Source organism: Trichechus manatus, unplaced genomic scaffold (genome assembly GCF_000243295.1).
Source record: "Trichechus manatus latirostris isolate Lorelei unplaced genomic scaffold, TriManLat1.0 scaffold00315, whole genome shotgun sequence".
Taxonomy (NCBI): Eukaryota; Metazoa; Chordata; class Mammalia; order Sirenia; family Trichechidae; genus Trichechus; species Trichechus manatus.
Window position 1 is genome coordinate 20,438 of NW_004444251.1, and position 23,902 is coordinate 44,339.

The following is a 23,902-nucleotide window of genomic DNA, read 5'->3' on the forward strand; positions in this document are numbered from 1 at the left end:
ATTTGTTGATCTCTTCCCTTCTGTCTTACTCTTAAGAATTTTTTCTCTATTCTTATGTCATAAGATCATGTTTATAAATTCTGTAAGTATTATAATTTTACTTTTTTGTATGTAAAAATAACCTACCTAGAATTGATTTTTCACATACGGAGTACGTAAGAATAGATTGGGAGCCCTGGTGGTGCAATGGTAAAGTGCTCGGCTGCTAACCGTAAGGTCGGCAGTTTGAACCTACCAGCTGCTCCACGGGAGAAAGATGTGGCAGTCTGCTTCTGGGAAACCCTGTGGGGCAGTTCTGCTCTGTCCTACAGTGTCTCTATGAGTTGGAATCAACTCGATGGCACACAAAAACAACAAGAAGAATTATTCCAATTAGATAGTTAGTTGATTTTTTAAAAAAGCTAGGCGCTGCCAAGTCGATTCTGAGTCATGGTGACCCCATGTGTTTCAGAGTAGAACTGCACTCTCTAGAGTTTTCGGTGCTGATGTTTTGGAGGTAGATCACCAGACCTTTCTTCTGAGGTGCCTGTCAGTGGACTCAAACCACGAAACTTTCAGTTAGCAGCAGAGTGCTTAACCCTTTGCGCCACTCAGGGACTCCATTAATTGACAGTAACCCACATATTGAAGTATATGTGCCTTCTGTCACTGCCTTACGTTGCTTGCTGTGTCATGAATCAACTTTACATAGATTGGCAGCCCTTTTCCAGGGCTATTTGTTTTTTTCCATTGGTCTCTTTGTGTATCCCTATACTGATATTACACTGATATAACTGTGTTTATAAAATAAATATATGAAAGTATCATTATATACATGGTATGTTTGGACAAGCCCCCATGCCTTTTTCCTTAGAACATGTTGACTGTTTGTGGACATTTGCACTTCCAAATACATTTTTAATCTATTTTTTTGTGAAGTCCTAAAAAATAATTGAATTGCTTGGAATTTTACGGAAGTGCATTGGAAATAACAATCTATCTGGGGAGAATAGTTTTCTAAGAGCATGCTTTACCTTTCATTTATTTCAGTCTATTTGGATGTCATTTAATAATGTTTTGTAACTTTTTTCATTGGAATCTTTAATTAGTTACACTCCTTTTAGGTACCTTTTATTTTTACTAAAATACATATTATCTTTTAAAAGTTAATTTCTCAATTGCTTTGTACTAGTAAATATAAATGAAATAATTAAAGTGAACTTTGATATTTGTTTTGTGATCTGAATGTTTGCTAAAATCTCTTAGTCTTATAATCATCTGTACCATCTTTTGGGATTCTACATATACAGTTATTTAATCTGTATAATAAAATGGGGTGGGCCCCCTGCGCACGTTTAACATTGGTATTTCATTACCTTTTTTACTTTCTTGTTCTTTTTTGGCATGTACCAGCTACAACCTTTAGGATAACGTTAAATAGGAATGGAATAATGGGCAGCATTGTTTTCTATCTGCTTTTACTAGGAAAACATGGAATTTTTCAGTATGTTTGTTCTTTGGGGTATGTGTTTTATATATGCTCATTTTAAGATTATACATGTTTCCATTTAAAATTTGAGAGGTATTTTTGATGTAGATGCAGAAAAATTTATAATACATGTACAATTGAGTGATATATAGAATGAACATCCATGTCATAGAGATAGGTTGCCCTTGACATGTCCCCCCATGAGTTGATTTCATTCGTAATCTTCACTCTGCCCTTTTGATGTAACCAGTATCTCAACATTTATGATTCATTTATTTGCTTCTCTTTATACTTTTATCACCTATATGTTGTTGTTGTTAGGTGCTGTGGAGGTGGTTCCAACTCATAGTGGCCCCGTGTACAACAGAACAAAACACTGCCTGGTCCTGCACCATCCTCACAATCATTGCTGTGTTTGAGCCCATTGTTACAGCCGCTGTGTCAGTCCATTTCATTGAGAGTCGTCTTCTTTTTCGCTGACCCTCTAGCAAGCATGATGGCCTTCTCTAGTAGACGAATAATTTCTTTCATAAGGATCAGCACAAAGCTGGTTCCTATGAGGTGGAGGTTAAAGACGTCCGAAATGTCCAGCTTTTCCAAACTGCTGTACCACTCCTTCATCTCTAACATCGACTACTCCCTCTCCCCTAAGTACTTTCCCTCCCATCTTTGGGTTCCCTAATTCGATACAACATCTGACAGAACTCACAAACCTTATAAAGGAAATGCCTCACGCGGTTGTGGAGCCATCCCTGGGTCAGGCGTCAGCTTTTCCTGACCCACATGGCTATAGGGGCTGATGAACCCAAACCAACAGTTCAGACCACAAGCTGCTGGCTCACAAGGCTGTGGAAGCTGGTGAATCAGTTCAGACAATAGCCTTTTGGCCCACGGGGCTGTGAAAGCCGGGCGAATCCCAGCAGGCCTCTGCCTCAAATCCCAAGAACAGGATGTCAGTTGATCACTGACTGATGACAGGATCCAGATGCAGAGAGAGAGAGCCCCCCCAGGACGCACACATATATCTTAGATGCAGGCCACACCCCAGGGAAGGGTGTAACTTGAGTAAGGGTGGCCCTCCTGCAAGCCTGTGACCCAAGACACACCGTACACCAATCCTGCTTCGTCAACATGTAGAGGTCAGGATCCACAACACATAAAATGGGGGACAACTGTACAATATTGGGAATCATGGCCTAGCCAACTGGACACACAACCCCAACCATCCCAGGTTCCATAGACCTTATTTGCATAGTCCCACTCAGTTACTGTGTGTGAGTCACAGAGATCACGGCTAGAAGCGCCATGTGAAGTAATCCGGGGACTAGTACCTAGCATGTCCAAAGTACATGAGACAAAGTCTCACCATCCTCGCTGCTAAGGAGCATTCTGGCTGTACTTCTTCCACTACGTGCAACCCTAAATCAGTTTATTTTCTTTTTAATGGTTTTTATGTTGTAAACAAATAGAATAATACTTTATGTACTTGTTGTGTCAATTCCTTTAGTTTAAATTCACATTAGGAAACTCTTCCACGGGCCATTAGTTCAGTTTAATTGCTCAGTAGTGTTTTCTTGCAGGAATATACTGTTTTTATATGTCTTCCTCTCTTTGACATCTTATTCTCATTTTGGTCTCCGTATACTGTAAGCAATTTCCTCATCCTCTCCATAAAACATGCTCCCCTTGTGGGCTTCCACATCTAAGTTGATGGCACACCATCTGTCTTAGTTATCTAGTGCTGCTAGAACAGAAATACCACAACTGGATGGCTTTAACAAACAGAAATTTATTTTTTCACAGTTTAGGAGGCTAGAAGTCTAAATTCAGGGCACTGGCTCAAGGGGAAGCCTTTGTCTCTGTCAGCTCAGGAGGAATGTCTCTGTCAGCTTCTTCCTTGGCTTTTTGGTGATCTTCGTGTGTCATGGTGTCTGTCTTCCCCCATCTCTGCTTTCTTGCTGCTTGCTTAATCTCCTTTTATATCTCAAAAGAGATTGACTCAAGACACATCTTGCAGCAATACCGCTCATTAACATAACAAAGAAAACCCATTCCCAAGTGGGATTATATCTACAGGCACAGGGTTAGGTTTTACAACACGTTTTTTTGGGAGGACACAATTCAATCCATAACATCATCCTTCCACTTTTTAAGGGAAAAAATCCTGGATTCATCCTTGCCCTCTATTTCGTTCACAGGTCAACCTTCAGTGCATCAGGAAATTCTGTTATCTCTCACTTAAAAGTCTAGGACCATCCCTTGCACTCACCACTTTTCCAGCCACCACCCCAGTCTCAACCATCATCATTTCTTATCTGATTATGCCTGTAACCTTCTGACATATCTTCCTGCTTATTATATTTGTCCCCTACACAGCAGTTCTTTAAGAGCTGTCATACCAGTTTCCTCCTCTGCTCAGAAGCATAAAATTGCTCTGCATCTCCCTCTGATTAAAAGCCAGATTCTTTACATTTGCCAGCAAATTCCCCAGAACGTGATATGCCCACTGACCTCAATCACCTCTCCAGATTCCTCTGCTATTACTCCTTGCATCTCATTCTGCTCCAGTCACGCTGGCCTTTTGGCACTTCCTAAAACGTACAAGACACCTTCCCACCTTCTGGCCTGTGCTCTGGTCATTTCCTCTTTCTGGGACAGTCTCTGTCAGAGATCCTTTGGGTGATTTCTTCACAGCCCTCAAGCCTTAACTCAGGTGTTTCTTTTCAGTGACACCCACTCTGAATAGCCTAATTAGTGCTGCTACTTGCATTGTCAGCACTGCCAATACTCTGGATCCTGCTCCACTTTTAATTTTTCTGTTGTACTCGTCATCTTTACAATTTTTATATATATATATGATTTAATGTTATGTTGTTGATTGCTGAATCACCAACCCTTACAGTAGGGAGTTTTTCAGTTATATGTCCCAGTTACGTAGAAGACTGTCTTACATATTTTAGCTTATCTGATTTTCTGTTCATTCATTTTTGTTTTCTAATACATAGAATTTCTTTTTTAGAGCAGTTTTAGGTTTACAGAAGAATTGAGTGAAAAGTACAGAGTTCCCAAATGCCCCTACTTTGTCCTACCGCCCCACTTCAGTTTTCCCTGTTACAGCATCTTGTATTAGTGTGCTAAATTTGTCACAGTTGATCAACCAATGTTTATACATTATTATCGACAAAAAGCCATAGTTTACATTAGGATACACTCTTTGTGTTGTATACGTTATAGGATTTGATAAATGCGTAATGTCATGTACCCACCACTATGAATACAGAATACTTTCACTGTCCTAAAATCCCCTTATGCTTCTCTTATTCATCCCTTCCCCTCTACCCTGAAACCTGGCAACCACTTGTCTTTTTACTATCTATATAGTTTTGGCTTTTCCAGAATGTTGTGTAGTTGGAGTTTTAAAGTATATAACCTTTTCAGAGTGTTTTTTTTTTTTTTTTACTTTGCAATATTCATTTAAGGTGTCTTTATATGACTTTTGATAACTCATTTCTTCATAAGTGCACCACACTTTGCTTATCTATTCAGCTATTGAAGGACCTCTTGGTTGTCTCCAATTTTTGGCAATTATGAATAGCTGTTATAAATATTTATGTGCAGGTTTTTGTGTGGACATAGGTTTTCCACTCGTTTAGGTAAATACCAAGGAGTGCAATTGCTGGATCATGTGGTAAGAGTATGTTCAATTTTGTAAGAAACTGCCAAACTAGGTGTCATGGATTGAATTGTGTCCCCCCAAAATATCTGTCAACCTGGCTAGGCCATGATTCCCAGTATTGTGTGGTTGTCCACCATTTTGTCATCTGATGTGATTTTCGTTTGTATTGTAAATCCTACCTCTATGATGTTAATGAGGCGTAGGACTCAATCGAGATTAGGTTGTGTTTTAATTCAGTCTCTTTTGAGATAGAAAAGAAAGAAGCAAGCAGACAGGGACCTCTTACTATCAGGAAAGCAGTGCTGTGGGCAAAGCATGTCCTTTGGACCCGGGGTCCTTGCGCTGAGAAGCTCCTCCACCGGGAAAGATTGATAACAACGACCTTCCCCCAGAGCCAACAGAGAGAGAAAGCCTTCCCATGGAGCTGGTGCCATGAATTTGGACTTCTAGCCTACTAGACTGTGAGAGAATAAATTTCTCTTTGTTAAAGCCATCCACTTGTGGTATGTCTGTAATAGTAGCACTAGATAAGTAAGACACTAGGTGTACCATGTTGCATTCCCACCAGCAGTGACTTGGGAGTTTCTGTTGTTCCACATTCTGATGTTGTCATTGGTTTGGCATTTAGCCATTCTGATTATTATATAGTGGTATTTTGTTATAATTTGCAATTTCTTAATGATGCATGACGCTGAGCATCTTTTCATATGCCTATTTGTCAACTGTTCAGATCTTTTGCTCATTTTCTAATTGAGTTTTTTACATTCTTATTGTTGAGTTTTAAGAATTCTTTGTATATTTTGAAAATACCAAAACAACCAAACCTGTTGCCTTCAAGTCAGTTCCGATTAATGATGACCCCATGTATTACAGAGTAGAACTGTTCCATAGGGTTTTCATGGCTGTAATCTTTTATGGAAGTAGATCACCAGGCCTTTATTTCATGGCGCCACAGGGTGGGTTTGAACTGCAAAGCTTTACATTAGCAGCTGAGCATTGAACCATTTGCTCTACCCAGAGACTTTTTATTTTGAATACTATTCCTTTATCATATATGTGTTTGGGGAAGATTTTCTCCTAGTTTTTGGCTGGTCTTTTTATTCTCTTAACAGTGTCTTTTGCAGAGCAGAAGTTTTTCATTTTTGTTAAAGCTGTTTTATTGTAGTAAATATGTAGGTAAAAAAACATTTGCAGACTTTTTAAATTTTAACAAAGTCCAATTTATCCATTTTTTTTCCATCATGGATTGTGCTTTTAGTGTTGTATCTAAAAAATCATCACCAAACCCAAGGTCACCTAGGTTTTTGCTTATGTCGTCTCGGAGTTTTATAGTTTTGCACTGACATTTAGGTTTTTGATCCATTTTGAGTTAATGTTTGTAAAAGGTGTAACATCTCTGTCTAGCATTCCTTGTTTTTGCTAGTGAATATATAGATGTTCCAGCACCATTTATCTGAAAAGGCCATCCTTTCTCCATTGAGTTGCCTTCGGTCCTTTACTCAAAGGTCAGATGATTATATTAGTGTCTATTTCTAGGCTGGAGCCCTGGTGGTGCGGTTATTAAGAGCTTGGCTGCTAACCAAAAGGTTGGCAGCTCTGGTCCACCAGCTGCTCCTTGAAAACCCTGTGGGGCAGTTCTGTTCTGTCCTATAGGGTTGCTATGAGTCGGAATCTACTCTGTCAGCAGTTTTGGTTTATTTCTGGGCTCTCTTCTGTTACTTTGATCTGTTTGTCTATTGCCAATGCCACCGCTGTCTTGATTACTGTAGCTTCAGAGTTAGTCTTGAAGTGGTGTAGTGTCAGTCTTCCAACTTTGTTTCTCTTTAATATTTTTTGGCTCTTCTGAGCCTTTGCTCTTTTCATGTAAATGCTAGAAAAAGTCTGTCGATAGTTACAAAATGACTTACTGGGATTTTGATTGGGATTGCATTAAATGTAGGATCACTTTGTGAAGAACTGGCATCTTAACAATATTGAGTTTTCCCATGTATGAACATGGAATAGCTCCCCTTTTATTTAGACCTTTGAATTCTTTCATCAGAGTTTTGTAGTTTTCCTCATATGTATCTTTTGCATATTTTGTTAGATTTATACTATTTCATTTTTGTTACCAATGTAAATGTTATTGTTTTTAATTTCAAATTGCAGTTGTTCTTTATTGGCATATAGAAAAGCAATTGCCTTTAGTGTATTAACCTTTTATCCTGCAACTTTGGTATGATCTGTTATTAGTTTCGTGAGTGTTTTTCTTGACTCTTTGGGATTTCCTATATAGACAGTCATTTCATCTGCAAACAAAGATGGGTTATTTTGTCATTGACAGTCTGTATATATTTTTTTCTTTTTCTTGTTTTATTGCATTACCTAGGACTTATAGTACAGTGTTGAATAGGAGTAGTGACTGGAAAGATCCTTTCCTTGTTCTAGATCTTAGCAAGAAAGCATCTAGTTTCTTGCCAATAATTATGTTAACCGTAGGTTTTTTGTAGATGTTCCTTATCAAGTTGAGGACATTTCTTTCTTTTTCTAGTTTGCTGAGAACTTTTATTCTGAATGGTTGTTGAATTTTGTCAAGTACTTTCTCTGCATCTATTGATATGTTCATATGATTTTTTTGTTTAGTTCATTGATATGATGGATTACATCACTTGATTTTCTAGTGTCAAACCAGTCTTGCATACCTAGAGTAAATCCTACTTGGTCGTGGTGTGTAATTCTTGTTATATACGTTATTGGATCCAATTTCTTAATTTTTTGTTGGGAAGTTTTACATTTATGTTAATGAGAGATACTGGTCGATAGTTCTTCTTTCTTGTAATACTGTAATATCTTTGTCTGGTTTTGGCATTTGGGTGATACTGGCCGTATAAAGTTAGTTTGCAAGTATTTGCTCTGCTTCTATTTTCTGGAAGAGATAATTTGGTATACTTTCTTGATTAAATGTTTGGTAGAGTTCATCAGTGAACCCATCTGAACCTGCTGTTTTTGTTTTTGCTGTTTCTGTTTTTGGATGTTTTTCCTTATTGATTAATTATATAATGGATATAGGTGTATTCAGATGATCTTTTTCCCCTTGTGTATGTTTTATTAAATTATGTATTACAAGGAATCGATCCATTTCATCTAGGTTATCAAGTTTTTGGGCGTAGAGTTGTTCGTAATATTCCTTTATTATCCATTTAATGTCTGTGGGACCAGCAATAATGACCCCGCTTTCATTTCTAATATTAGTCATTTGTGTCTTCCCTCTTATCGATTTTCTTGATTTTTTTTTTCCCCCAAAGAACCAGTTTTTGTTTTTGGTGACGTTCTCTGTTGATTTCCTGTTTTCGTTTTTGTTGATTGGTTCTCTCATTTTTATTATTTCTTTTCATTTGCTTACTTTGGATTTAATTGGCTATTTTTTTCTTGTTTCTTAAGACGGAATCCTAGGTTATTGATATTAGATCTGTCTTATTTTCTAATATGTCCCTTCAGTGCTGTACATTTCCCTCTCAGCATGGCTTTCTCTGCATCCAGCAAATTTTGGTGAGTTGTATTTTCATTTTCACTTAGTTTAAAATATCTTGTAATTTCTCTTGGGGTTCATTTGTCCCATGTGTTAGTTAGAAATGTGTTGTTTAATCTCTATGTATGTTGGGATTTTCCAGCTGTCTTTTCTTTTAATGATTTCTAGTTTACCCCATTGTAGTCTGAGTATATACTTAGTATGATTTCTGATCTTTTAAATTTGTTAAGTTGTGTTTTGTGGCCCAGAATGTGGTCTGCCTTGGTGAATGTTCCCTGTGTATTGTTTTGTTTTTGGATGACATATTGTATAAAATGTCAGTTAGATCTAGTTGATTGATACTGTTGTTAGTTCAACTCTGACCTTTCTGATTCTGTCTCTTGGCTCTGTCAATTACTGATTGAGGGGTGAGGTCTCCAACTATAATAGTAGATTCATTTATTTCTTCTTGCAGTTCTGTTGGTTTTTGCCTCACATATTATGGCACTCTGTTGTTAGGCACATGCACATTATTATGAGATCATTATGTCTTCTTGAAAAGTTGAGCCTGTCATCACGTAATGCCCCTCTTTATCCTTATCATTTTTTTTGCTGTGGAACCTGCCTTATGTGAAATTATAATATAACTACTCTTTTTCTTTTGAGTTTCTTTTACTTTTAGTGTTTGGCTTTATATTTGTCTTGTAGACAGTGTAGTCTCTGTCTTTTAATTGGTCTGTATAGACTATCGCCATTTGAAGAGATTATTGATACAGTTGGATTAATGACTTCAAGTTTGTTTTTGTTGTGTGCGGTCGAGTCGATTCTGACTCATAGTGACCCTGTAGGACAGAGTAGAACTGCCCCATAGGGTTTCTTTATGGAAGCAGACCGCCACATCTTTCTCCTGCAGAGCGGCTGGTTCATTCGAAAGGTTGGTGCTTCACCACTGCACCACCAGGGCTCCTTTTCATGTTTGTTAGTGTTTTCTATTCATTGCTCTTGTTCTTTGTTTTATTTTTGTCTTTCAGTCTTTTTCTACCTTTTCTGGTTTTAATTGACCTTTATATATGATTCCATATTCTCTTAGTGTATCAGTTATACTTTCTTTTTTTTGTTTTGTGATTGCTATAGAGTTTGCAATATATATTTAACACTATCGTAGACTATTTTCAGGTAACACTATGTGACTTCATGGGTAGTGCAAATTCCTTATAACTGTATTTTCAGTTCTTCTCTCCTGTTCCTGTAATATCGCTATCATTCATTTCACTTAACCATAAAGTACAATCATGTAATATATATTTCTATTATTATTTTGAAAAAACTTAACTTTTAGATCAGTTAAGGATAAGAAAAAGATTTTTTGTTACGTTTATTCATTGTCTGATACTCTCCCTTTTTTTATGTAGATCTGAGTTTCTCGTCCATATTATTTTTCTTCTATCTGAAGAACTTCTTTTATCATTTCTTGCAAGGAAGTTCTACTGGTGACCAATTTCCTCCATATTTATTTTTCTGGAAACATCCTTATCTCTCCTTCACTGTTTTTAAACAATTTTTTTAATTGTAATAAGAATGTATAATAAAATATTAGCCAATTTAGCAATTTTTACATGTATAATTTAATGGGTGGTGAAAATGGTTAAGCACTCCTTCCTTCCGTTTGTTTATTTTTACCCAAACTTTTCCACCTTGGGAAGGGACAGCAGGTTTAGCTGCTGTGCCTGTCCAGATTGCTGGTAGTAAGACTAGTCTAGCAAGTGTCTCCCTCTCAGTCCATTCCCATTTATGTTGTGTAGGGTTACATAGGTACAACACTAGTGAGCTATCTTGCCCACCAGGCAATACGTCAGTACTCACTGTCAACCTCAGTTTTTCCAGATAGGGGAAAGGTACAGTCCATCCCATCCGGCCCTTGGGAATTCTGGTGTACAGGTTGAGGGGTATAGTTACAGTCTCTTGCTTAGGAGCCACCCGTGCTTCCGACACCCACAGCTGCATCCCTGGTCCAGGGACCGTCGCATCCGGCAGGAAAAAAGCAATTTTAGGTAACATGGGAACTGTAGAGTGGCACAAGCGTCCTCCCCTACCCTCTGTTTCCCAGATCCCCCAGAGAAGCATAGGGATCTGTCTGGTGGAGATCCTCCCTTTGTCCCCCTCATGTTGAATGTGAGCATACACTCATGAAGGCATGTGTCTTAGACTGGGTTCTCTAGAGAAGCAAAACCAGTGAAGCGTTTATGTGTACATATATATGTATATATATATATAGAGAGATTTATATTGAAAAAATGGGTCACGTGGTTGCAGAAGCTGGGAAGTCTCAAGTCCGTGGGTCAGGCTGGAGGCTTCTCCCGACTCATATAGATGCAGGGGCTGGTGAACCTGAGATCCAGACTGTGGAGGCTGATGAATCCCAAGATCACCAGGCAAGCTGTTAGCTCAAGTCCCAAGAACCACAGGTCAGATGAACCGGAGCCAGCTGCAGGATCCAGAACAGGCAAAAGCCCGAGAGCCTTGTCAGAAAGTCCACCTATATTGGATGCAGTCCACACCCCCAAGGACACTCCCTTTCAACTGATTGGCTACTCACAGCAAATCCCATCATGGAGGTGATTACATCATTAGACTGTCAAACTGCATCATAACTGCCAAACCACTGAGAATCATGGCCCAGCTAAGTTGACACAGCCTTATTGATCAGAGTGTGTGAGCCAGCCCTTCATGCCTTTATCTCCCCTCCTTTTAGATAACAAATGTCTTCAGTTGCTTATTCCAGTTTTCTGTCAAGCCGTTACTCTGAGAGTGCTATGCAACATGGTATGTCCATTTAATAAGATATTTCTTGGCCCATTGCTGCACCCTGTGGGCTGTAAAGTGTGTTACTTGGTCTGATGAAATATAACTTGGCCCAGATTGGTGCAGTATTTTTTGTTCTAATCCTTTAATGGTGTTTTTGGCATTTGCATCTGTCACGGGATATGCAAAGCCCAGTCTAGAGTAAGTATTTTGTGAGGACCCATTTGTAGCCACCTGGTGTCACTGGTGTCATTAGTCCAGTATAATCAACTTGCCAGCTATGTGCAGGGCTTTCCACCTGGGGAATCTCCCCCATAGCCATCTACAACTTCTTTCTTGCTGGCAGACAGAGCAGTCCTTATTGGTATTTTGTGTCTCAGAGGGTGCAAGGGAGATGTGTCTAGATTCAGCCCCTTGCTGCAACATCCCCATGTCTGCTCATTTCATGAACCTAATTGACCACCGCAAGTGAGCGTACCAACAGGTCCGCTTGCTGATTCCAGTCACCTTCTGATCCAGGAGAGGGGTTCTTCTGATAAACATCAACGTGTTTTACTTTAATGCACCCTCTAAATTCCCAGAGTGCTTTCCATAGGTCCACACCCACAGGGGTGTCCCCTTAATAGTCCAACTTTCCATTGCCCATTTGCCTGACCATATAGCCAGGCCATTGGCCACTGCCCATGAATCAGTAAAAACCCAGATATACGGGCTCCCACCATTGTGCGTTTCTTCCATCATGGCTAGGAAGACAGCACGCAGTTCAGCCCACTGAGCTGACTTGTTCTTATCTTCTTCAGTCTTTCCATCTGCTAGTCTTAATGTAGCAGTTTTCTACATCGTATGTGTTTTCCACGTACCCTGGAACTGCCATTCGTGAACTTGGCAGCTTCTCTGGTGGTTCCAGGCCAGGGTAGGACTTATAGGAAAAGATGCTACCTGCTTGTGGATACGGTGGGTGCCTCCCTGCAGCTTGTTCTTGTATGAGCCATTTCCATTTTATTATGGAACTATTTTGGTCATTGCCTTCCTTATTAGAGTGTTTCTCTTACATCACCCGAGGCATGGGTATTTCAGGTCTTGTGATGAGTTTATATCCTTCTGTCACTGAGACAGTCTCAGTCAATGCCCCCTAGCAGGGAATTGCCTTTCAAATGGTGTGTATCATGCTGCAGCATTTGGAAATTTTCTAGTTCAGAATCTTAGTGGTTGCCGTAGGGTGGCATTCTCATGTTTTTGCCATAAGCGCCAGTCTACATAATCAAGTGTGACAGACACCTCCAAAATCATGTCTGAATGTGGATCATAAGGGCCTAAAAGCAGGGAGGGTGAGACTGCTTTCTGTAATTAAGACATAGCCTGCTGTTGCTCTGGCTCCCATTAGAACTCAAGTTTCTTCCAAGTGGTTTTATAGATGGGGGCCCACAATATTCCCAGATGTGGAATATGATTCTCCAAAATCCGAATAAACTAATGAAATGTTGGTCCTCCTACTTAGTCTTGGGGGTAGGTAGCAACAACAGCTTATTCTTGGTTGCCTGAGAAATGTCATGGGTGGCTCCTGCCCACATTATTCCCAGGAAATTCACCATTTGGGCAGGGCCCTGGATTTTTGCTGGATTTATTAACCAGCCTCTGTTGGTCATGTGGGCCACCACTGTATTAAAATCAGCCCTAGCCTATTCTTCAGTGTTGGATAGTAACATAATATTATCAGTATAGTGCATCATTACACTTGAGATCTGCACCAAGTCCAAGTCTCTTCTAACCAAACTATGACAGTAAGCCAGTGAATTCAGGTAACCTGTGGCAGTACAGTGAAAGTATATTGGGATCCTTCTCACGTGAAAGCAAACTGTGGCTGGCTGTTTTCTGAGATTGGATTGAGAAAAAGGCATTTGCAAGATCAATCACTGAGTACCAGTCTCCTTTAGCTTGTATTTTCTACACGGTTGATACCATGTCTGGAACAGTTGAAACCACAGGTGGTACTATTTTGTTTAGGCCTCTATAGTCTACTGTCAGCCTCCATGAGCCATATGCCTTTCTCATCGGCCATACAGGGGTATTACACAGAGAATTTGTTGGCACCAACACTCTAGCCTTTAGTACGTCTGTAATCAAAGCAGTAATCTCCTTTTGTCTATCAGGTATCCTATAGTGTTTCACATTAAGAAGGTGAGTGGGTGGACAATTCTAACGGTTCCCATTTAGCAGGTCCAATCAATACTGGTCTAAAGGCAGACTCACACACGTTCAGTTTTATATTATTAAGTAGAGGGAGTATTCCTCAATTAGACATAATATCCATACCAATAATACATGCAGGTAAGGGATATGCAACTACTTCATACATAATCTGTTTAAATCTTCCAATTCTCATCCAAACTTACACCTTAGTCCTATCAACTGTTGCATCCCCATACGCCCCTAGTCTAAACTTAGGCCTCTTAAAGATTTTATTGACAGGTTTTGGAATTACAGTACTGCTGGGGGTGCACCAGAAGACCCTGGCCCCCTCCTCAATCCTTGTCTTGATTAGCTGGCTGCGTCTCTGCCTCAAATAGTCCCAGGCAGGAACTCCCATCATTAAATTCCTCCCAACTGTGGTGAATAGAACAGATTTGCTTAGGTCTTTTTAACGTTGAGAGACCAGCAGGAGTTTCCATTGTTCCACCCATTCACCTGCTGCATTAGAACCTTTGTCTCAACTCCATCGGTTCCACTATATTCATCCCATTTCTTAGTAACTATCTAAAAATCTCTGCCCTGCTGGGGTAAATTCCTTCCCCATTGCCTCTTCCCATTCTCCTATGAATCACCCTTACGTTTCTTCCATTTGTAAGACTTAAGCAGGGAAGCTGTGCCAACAGATCTGACAAGGCTTCTCAAATTGTTGCTTTGTTTCGTAGTAGCAAGGTTACATGGGGGTGCCCATGTAGAAGGGGCTCCCTTGATAATTGTACCTGCCATGACCTGTGTAAGTGACATATTCATTGAATGAATATGCTGATCACCATAAAGCCATTCCAGCATGGCTTCCATGAACAGCACATCAACTGCTTTCTCTGGAGTGTTCCATTATTTAGAGGGGGAGAGAGGTAGTTTCCCTTCTCAGGGTAAACTAATCTCACTGCAAGTTTTATCCAGTCCACCAGGCTGTCTGTCCCCTCCGGATTAACCTGCTGTATAACTGGATCTTCTACCATCACAAAGATTATGGCTAGAAGGGTCATATTAAGTAATTCATTGCACAACAATATATTTAATGATCCAATTCATCCAGATATTTGTTTTGTTCATTGCTGTATCTGCTTTGCAACATGCAGCAGTAGGCTCTGAGTTAATATTACTTAAATTTATTTAAATAAATAAATAAATAAAGTAGCCACAGTTAAGTCTGAAGGGAAAAAGTCTTGTCTGAGAAACAGGGCTTTGCCAGGAGAAGTAGCTCTGGGTTGTGTGAATTGAAAAGGATCTTTCCTTTGTTGCGTCTCACTAGTATCCAGCAGGGCTGTAGATCATCCATAGTGTTATTGGAAAATAACAACCTGAATAACAACAAAATTGTATGCATATGAACAGAAATGTAGTTGTCAGGAATTTAGGCCTTCAAAGATAAATTGACCTGCCTTCTGACCCTGGTTCGGCAAGTTCCATGTGGGCAACATTGAGTATGTGATTAACTGATAGTCCCTAACTTTACTCAGCTATTAACTGTTTGAAATAATATTTGCTTAGGAGAGTCATGAGATACAAATGAGCAAGCATGTTGAAAACTTTTTTGAATATCTTTCACAAATCATAGTTGTTCAATACATGGGACATTTTATCATTACTATATTTTATAATGAACGTTAGAGTTTTTGAAAACTTTAAAATATGTAACCTGTCCCACTGCAGTGGAGGACACTTTTGGATTTTGGCTGTAGCTTAGTTTGTTGTGATACCAGCATACCAGGATTGATTAGAGATGATATGGACAACTCATTTCACCACTTCCCTGACAAAAGGAGTCATCTTACTCTAAAGCTGCTCTGTTTTAGCACCCAAATGTAGTTTAGCAGCTTTTTCTCCGCTCACTACATGAGGAAGCCAGTGGATTGGTACAGTTTCACAGAGGTCACTCTTACAGATCAGGGAATTCCATTGGTCAGGATTCAGGTAGTTATGGTTGTGTGTGGTTGTGTGCCCTCCAGGGGCTACAAATGTGAGAGAATTGAGTGGAGCCTCTAGAGGGCTGGTATGTAAGTTTCTGTTTTCTAGACTTCATGGGTATTTTAACAGGTAAACAGTCTGTGCTTCAACTTACAAAATTTTTTGTGGTAAGAATTATATATAACAAAACATTTGCTAATTCAGCAATGTTTACATGTATATGTAACTTGGTCACATTGATGTCATTCATGTGCAGTCATTACAAAATGGGAATCCTAATCTCAGTAAACACAAGGGCATGCCGTTCTTGTTTCTGCAGAGACAGTGCTCTTTGTCATCTTATAACATTATACTGTGTGTGAGAGTGTATGAGTTTATGTTTATTGAGGGGAGCAGTCATTAACAATTAGTGCACAGTTGTATCAGGTCTCGAAATTTGAGAATTATGGGGACATCTGGATTCTCATGTTTCCTCTCTCTCCTGATCTGTTCTTAATTTTTATTACCTTTGCCTGTCTTTATGAAAGGGACAGAGGAGAAGACAGAACAACTGAGTTTTTGAAAAACAGGTGACTGACATGTAAAAGTTCATAATTCTCCAAAAGAATATTATTTTTTCAGCAAATGCACCTGTCACCTCCTAATCGCCTAGAGTCCAAGAAAATATGACAGCTCGGGGCCTTGGATTGCCAGTTTGTGTTGTCCCCTGGTCCTTCCATGCTTATGAGAGGCAAAAGGAAAAGCTACCATTCTGCAGTGTTTCCCAGTTGTTAATACTTCATCCCACCTTCACCCTGTGCTTTATGTTTTGTTGAGTATTCTGGTGGGTCTTATGGAAGGAGGTGTAATTGTTTACATGGAAATAATGACCTGAATGAGAGCATTTTTCTGATTTCTCCTATATTTTTTAAATGTTCTAGACTGAAGAGAGGAATAAGACTACAGTTGGTCACACTCGAACTGTGGAGAGGTTATTTAAATGTGTTGGATGACTTTGAGATAGGATGCAATCAGTGAGAAAGTGACTGTAGTTAATGAAAAGATGAGGCTGATGGCTATATTCTAGATTAGACCTTGAGAACCTTGTGTTAAATCTTTATGAATTCTCAGTTCCCCAGGACTGTCAGCCTCACCTTTCGTTCTTGTACACATTGAAGTTTATGGTACCTTGCTGATCCAGAATGTATGGGATGTTTTAGGACTCAGTAACCATTGAGGATGTGGCTGTGGTCTTTAGCCAGGAAGAGTGGGCTTTGCTGGATCTTACTCAGAGGAAACTCTTTAGAGATGTGATGATGGAAACCTTCAGAAACCTGGCCTCAGTAGGTAAGAATGGCATCTTTTTTTAAACACTTATTCCTTTAGTGAACAAAAATATTCTACTCATTGACTTTGCTCCAATATTTGGGCTGAGGAATGGGAATAAATCATTATATGAAAACAGGCATGGTCCCTTGGTCTGTGGAGCTCACATATCCTGGCTTCCTCATGAATATAAAGCTCTGTGTATTAAAGTAAGTTTTCATTTCTTTTGTGATTAAAAGCCCTGAGGCTCTTTAAGTGTAGTAAGTGTAAGCACTGGCCTGAGGGGTCACTTTGGGGCACTGAGAGATTTGTGTTTTGGGACGTTGTAAAAAGTTTTACTGTTTATTATAAGTTAGACATTATTTTGTTGCAAATAGACTCACATCTGTCTTCAGAGATTCTGAAGAGCAAAGTATTGTCTCAGTGTCAAGGAAGTATTCATTGCTCTTCACTGTTTTCCTTCATGATACACATTTCTCTGTGAGCACCATGTCAGCTATACCAATTAGTTTTTCCATAGAAGCAAGGAAATGATCCGAGGACGGTAGAGATAGGATTCATCAAGGGCCACTGTGTCAGGAAGCACCAGGAAAGCAAGAATTTTTTGAAGGACCAGCCTTGCATGGATGGAATTACATTTGAATCAGTCAGCTAGAAAAAGTCTCTTTTGGGTTGCGGACACAACTTCACAGATAACCTGAGCTTACTTTTCTGACTTTAGCAATCCTGTCACACCTGTAGTCATGGAGACCTTGTTCCTCTTTTAATGTTACAGGTGTATTGTTTCCAGTATCTTTCTACTTAGCTCCCCTAATTACATCTATTTATATTACTATCACTTTCAATTCTCGTGAGACTATTTCCTAGTACATTGCTTTTTAACCATTGCCAAAGTGCTGAAACAGCAAAATGTGACTAAGTCTGTCTTGGTTCACAGCAGCCTTTTTCCCCCCGATAATTCTCTTTCTTTTTGTTTCATATTGTGGACTTCAACCTGAATTATTGGGTCAGTGTCTCGAAACCTTGATAATGGAGAAAAGTTATCCAGTGAACATATAATGGTGCAGTTCATGAAGAATAAGACCTGGTCCTCCATGTTAGGAGATATATCCAAATTGCATGGCAATAAAGATCAGCATAAAAACCAGGAGAGACATTTGAGGTGAGTGTGTCATTCAAACAAGAGAAAACACTGCCTCAGTAGAAAGTCCTAAGGTGTCATGACATTAAAATACAGACACATATATTTATATATACCAAGGCTTCTAAGTGGTTCATAACGGTTCAACAATTGCTAGCGTAAAGTAGAACAGTGTACGCATTGCATAGCGACCAAATCTGTTGCCTGTTGGGTTTCAACCAGAGTAGGAAACAAATAGCAACGCCTCACTCAAAGATGGCGGCCGACAGCACTGCTTTGAATGTCACTCTCCACAGACTTACCAATAATCCAGTCTCCTGCACCAGGCTTCTGAAACTTTTGTGATCCGTGCAGGAGATTGAATTATTGGCAGGACTGTGGAGAGCAACACACATTCAAAGCAGCGTGGTCGGCCACCATTTTTGAGTGGGGCATCGTTGTTTGTTTCCTACTCTGGTTGAAATCCAGCGGGCAACAGCTTTGTTCACATTGCACTGTGTATGCTGCCCTCATTTATGTTGGCAATTGCTGAATGGTTACAAACCAGTTCAAAGCCTGGACATATATTAATGTATATATATGTGTGTGTGTGTGTGTGTGTGTATGTAAACCTAGCCATAAAATTGTGTTGAATGTTCAGATAATCTTCAGAATACTACATTTTTATAAATGGTGAGTCACATATCAAGTATTCGAAACATTTCACTTGGACGCAATTATCAGAAAGCCTCATATTAGAAAAATTGTGACAGTAATGGTAGTATTTCTGGTAGATGATTTAACCTCTGAAGCATGAAACAAGTCAGGCAAAAACTGTGTATATTCACTGTGTTTGGTAGTGGTAAAATGGGAACAGCTTTATTTCCAACAGCATGTTGTCTGTTTTTAACAGAAGTCATGCAGTAGAGAACCTCTGTGAATGTAATGAAGGCCATCAGTGTCAGAAAACCTTCAGCCAGATTCCAAATCTTACTATGCTAAAAAGAAATCCTCCAGAAGTGAATCCTTTTGAATGCCATGCATGTGGAAAAGCCTTCATGGATCACTCATCACATAACCATCATACCAGATCTGACAGTGAATGCAGTGCTTGTCAGTGTAAGGAATGTGGAGAAGCCTGCAGTTGTCCCTCTCACCTAAACACTCCTGTGAGAATTCTTAATGGAAAGAAACCCCATAAATGTAAGGTATGTGGGAAGGACTTTATTTGCATCTCAACCCTTAAGAATCCTGTGACAACACTCACTGGTGAGAAACGCTATGAATGTAACAAATGTGGGAAAGATTTCTGTAGTTTCTCATCCATTTGGATACATGTGAGAGGTCATAAGCTTGAATGTAAAGAATGTTGTAAAACCTGTGTTCCTTCATCCCTCATTTTACATAAAAAATCTCATAACAGAGATAATCCTTATGAATGTAAGGAATGTGGGAAAGCCTTTAGTTATTCCTCATCCCTTACTACACATATGCGAACTCACAGTGGAGACAGGCCTTATGAATGTAAGGAATGTGGGAAAGCTTTTAGTCAGACTTCAAACCTCACTACACATATGCGAACTCATAGTGGAGAAAGGCCTTACAAATGTAAAGAATGTGGGAAAGCCTTCAGGTGTTCCTCACACCTCACTACACACATGAAAACTCACAATGGGCAGAGACCTTATGAATGTAAGGAATGTGGGAAAGCCTTTAGTCAAGTGTCATCCCTCACTCAGCATATAAGAACTCACAGTGGAGTGAGGCCTTATAAATGTAAGGAATGTGGGAAAGCCTTTAGGTGTTCCTCACACCTCACTACACATATAAAAACTCACAGTGGGCAGAGGCCTTATGAATGTAACGAATGTGGGAAAGCTTTCAGTAATTCCTCAGCCCTCACTAAACATACAAGAACTCATAGTGGAGCGACGCCTTATCGATGTAAAGAGTGTGGGAAGGTCTTTAGGCAAGCCTCAAATCTCACTACACATAGAAGAATTCATAGTGGAGAGAGGCCTTATGAATGTAAGGAATGTGGGAAAGCTTTTAGTCGTTCCACACACCTTACTACACATATAAGAACTCACAGTGGAGAGAGACCTTACGAATGTAAGGAATGTGGGAAAACCTTTAGTCATTCCTACTGCCTCTCTGAACACATAAGAACTCACAGTGGAGAGAGGCCTTACGAATGTAAGCAGTGTGGGAAAGCCTTTAGTTGTTCCTCATCCCTCACTAAACATATAAGAACTCACAGTGGAGAGAGGCCTTATGAATGTAAGCAATGTAGGAAAGCCTTTAGTCAGGCCTCATCCCTCACTAAACATATAAGAACTCATAGTGAAGGGAGACCTTAGGAATGTAAGGAATGTAGGAAAGCCTTTAGTCAGGCCTAACTGTTCACTTCACGTATAAGAACTCATAGTGGAGAGACTATGTCAAAAGTGGCGCGTTTCATCCTTACTGCTGTAATCCCAAACAGCAAATTTCTGAAAGTCTGCGATTAAAGAACAAAGTTTCTCTGTGAGTGAGAAACCAATACTAACTCAAAGAAGGGGCCATTAGAACTACTTTGTGCCTTTGGGAGAGATGACAGTTTCATTGTAACTGCAGGGCTGTCCTCATCAGTATTTGCTACTTTCTCAAAGCTAAATTTTACCTTTCTGAAAGTCTTCGGTTACTACAGGGAATAGCCTTGAGCAAATGCGGTTTTATATTTTTTAATGTTATTATTGATGTTATTTTGCATACAATTAAATACACTCATCTTGTATTTGGTTTAAGAGTGTTTTGTTTTCATATTTAACACATTTCCTTCCATTCTTTCCTATTGTAAAGTTAACTATTTTATCTTTTGTAGTTAGTAAGTTTCTCATAGGGCGATACTTTGAGACTGCAAATATTCTGTTTTTCATTGTACTGTGGCCTAATTTTAGTATCCATTGAAAATTATTACCTATGCTTATTACTGTGGTGTTTACCGAAATGTTACCGGGTGGAAACCTCAGATCCTGCTCGGCATGACTCATATCGGCCAGTAGACAGGAGACTGGGATGGAAGAGTGGAAAGGTGCTTCTATTTTGTTGCGCAAGGAAAGGAGACAGAGCTGCTGCCACCAAGACTGCTCAGAGATGGTGAGGGGAAATGTTACTTTTAAGGAGTTTACAAGTAGGAATTTCGTACAAATTACATTAGCAACATTCTTAATCATACTACGGAGGTGCAGTGGGGCTTACATATAACTTTGTGCATCACCAGGATTTTCATGTAAATTTACAGTGTGCCAGGCAAAGGAAACAGGATTCTAATACAAAGCCGCAGGGCAAGCTAAGCAGGCTGCTTGAGGCAGTGGAATTTTCCGCAGCCTGAGGACCTCTGTCTTAAAATGGTATTTTTTTCCCCAATCATTTATTCTGTATTAATTGGAATTTTACAAAAAATAGATTTCTTTTCTCTCCCCTTTGTTTATTAAATTGTTAATCCTGGCAGTCTCTGGATTATGAATGAGTTCCATTTGTCTTTAAGTCCAATCTGTATGTAAGTGGAAACAGTTACAATTAGTATCTAATGTCAGTCAAATATTTGTCTTAGTATATAGTGTTATGGATTGAATTGTGTCCCCTAAAAATGTATGCTAACTTGGCTAGTCCATTATTCTTAGTATTGTGTGATTGTCCACCATCTGATGTGATCTTCCTATGTGTTGGAAATCCTACCTCTATGATGTTAATGAGGTGGGACTAGCGGCAGTAATGTTAATGAGGCAGGACTTAATCTACAAGATTAGGTTGTGTCTTAAGCCAATTTCTTTTGAGATATAAAAGAGAAGTGAGCAGAGAGACATGGGGACCTCATACCACCATGAAACAAGAGCCAGGATAATAGCACATCCTGTGGACCTGAGGTCTCTGCACTGAGAAGCTCCTCATCCTGGGAAGATTGATAACAAGGACCTTCCTCCAGAGCTGACAGAGAGAGAGCCTTCCCCTGGAGCTGGCACCCTTAATTCGGACTTCTAGCCTCCTAGACTGAGTGAATAAATTTCTCTTTGTTAAAGCCATCCACTTGTGGTATTTCTGTTACAGCAGTACTAGATAACTAAGACATATAGTATACCTTTCTATGCACAGAAAACATTAAACACTCCCAGATATACTAAAATATCTTTAGATAATAATACAGCAATAATAATAATACATATTTTTTTCATTTATCTTTTTTTTAAATTGTGTTTTAGGTGAAAGTTTACATTTCAGGTTAATTTCTCATACAAAAATTTATACACATATTGTTATGTGACACTTTTAGCTGCAATCCCTATAATGTGACAGCACATTCCCCCTTTCCACCCCAGGTTACCTATGTTCATTCAACCAGCTCCTGTCCTTTTCTGCTTTCTCATTCTGCCTCCGGACAGGAGCCACCCATTAGTCTCGTGTATCTGCTTGAACTAAGACGCACACAGTTCATGAGTATTATTTTATATTTTATAGTCCAGTCTAATCTTTGTGTGAAGAGTCGGCTGCAGGAATGGTTTTATTTCTGGGTTAACAGAGAGTCTGGGGCCCATATCTTCGAGGGTTCCTCCAGTCTCAGACCAAATAATGTTTTGATGCACGTCCCAAAGTAGCACCTGTTAGGAACTTCTGCAGCTTCATTGGATTTTCTTTTGGTACACACCACCCCCAACTTAGGGAGACCAGGAGGCCAGTCACTTGGGCACTGCACATGTGAACCCCCAACTGTGGTATGGGAGGGGAGAAGGAAGTGTGGAGCATGGACCTGGCTGCTGTGCAGGCCCACTTGTGACCTTGCTGGGAGGTGATGGCCTCCGCTCGACTGCGAGCTGTGAGAGCCAGTGGCGAGTGCACACCACGCCACCAGCAGGCAAGGGGTGTGAGCCTTGAGATCCTGCAGGAGGGGAGTCTTAATTTTTAATAGACTTTACGAAGTGGTTTGTAACCACGAGTTGTGCAGAAGTCAGACATTAGTAACCTGGGGACTGCCTGTATAGGCTTATCCATATTGGTTTTTTTTTTTTTTTTCCTTTTCTTGCTCAAATTGTCCCAGATTTGGTCATTTGGAGCTCCTTTAAGTAGTAAATTTTTTTTGACATGTCCCCGTTATAGTTTATACATTCGTTTAAGCCATTGTTTGAGGCTCATCTTGTCCTTTTCCTGCCTGAGCCCTGGAATCAGATTTTTCTCCAAGAAACCCCGGTGCGTTTTATTGGAGAATGGTATTTAGAAACAAAAATCTGAGCATTAGGTATGCTTATTGCTACTGGGCCCTCAAAGTGAAAAGAGCTAGGAAATACATGTGTGTGAGTATACATACACAAAGGTACGTATTTATACCTATCTCTGTATCTGTATTTTAAAAACCACAAGATCATACTCATATCTCTGATTCCAGTCTACCATTTCATTTTAGCCTTTTCCCTTACTTTGTATGTTACTTGTTTCTCTAATACTCCTGGCTGTCATTATCCACAGTACATTATTTGCTGAATCTTATAATAAGCATGAAGTAGTTCAGAATTGCTAACTGTGATGTGATGAACCACCTTGCAGAAAGCAATTTGGCCTTTGAGTTTTCTGAGAGTCAGACTGCAGCTGCAGCTAATGAGTAAGGGCAGGTAAGATCAGAAGGACTACCTGGTGGCTGATGCTAACCCCTGGAGGCATAATTTAGCATTCATGCAGGGCTGGCCAATAAAAGCGCAGACGTTGGAGACTTAAGGGAGATTCCCGGTTGGTGAGAAACGTCCATCTGTGTGGAGGGTAGCATGTCCTGGAGACATGGAAGCTCTGCACTGGGACCCCTCCCAGACCTCACCCCATGCATCTCTTCATTTGTATTTTTTTCCTTTTTTATATTTA

General features: G+C 39.7%; 1 protein-coding gene across 1 annotated transcript in view; it reads left to right on the top strand.

The window, feature by feature from the left end:
- LOC101361582 (zinc finger protein OZF-like) overlaps positions 1 to 21,673 on the top strand; it is a 36,613-nt gene extending 14,940 nt beyond the window's left edge. The window contains 4 exon segments of the mRNA XM_023725471.1: positions 16,791 to 16,917; positions 17,908 to 18,058; positions 18,930 to 20,268; positions 20,270 to 21,673. Coding sequence (XP_023581239.1) covers positions 16,791 to 16,917; positions 17,908 to 18,058; positions 18,930 to 20,268; positions 20,270 to 20,350 — 1,698 coding nt within the window. The 3' untranslated portion in view covers positions 20,351 to 21,673.
- Positions 21,674 to 23,902: the final 2,229 nt, after the last annotated feature.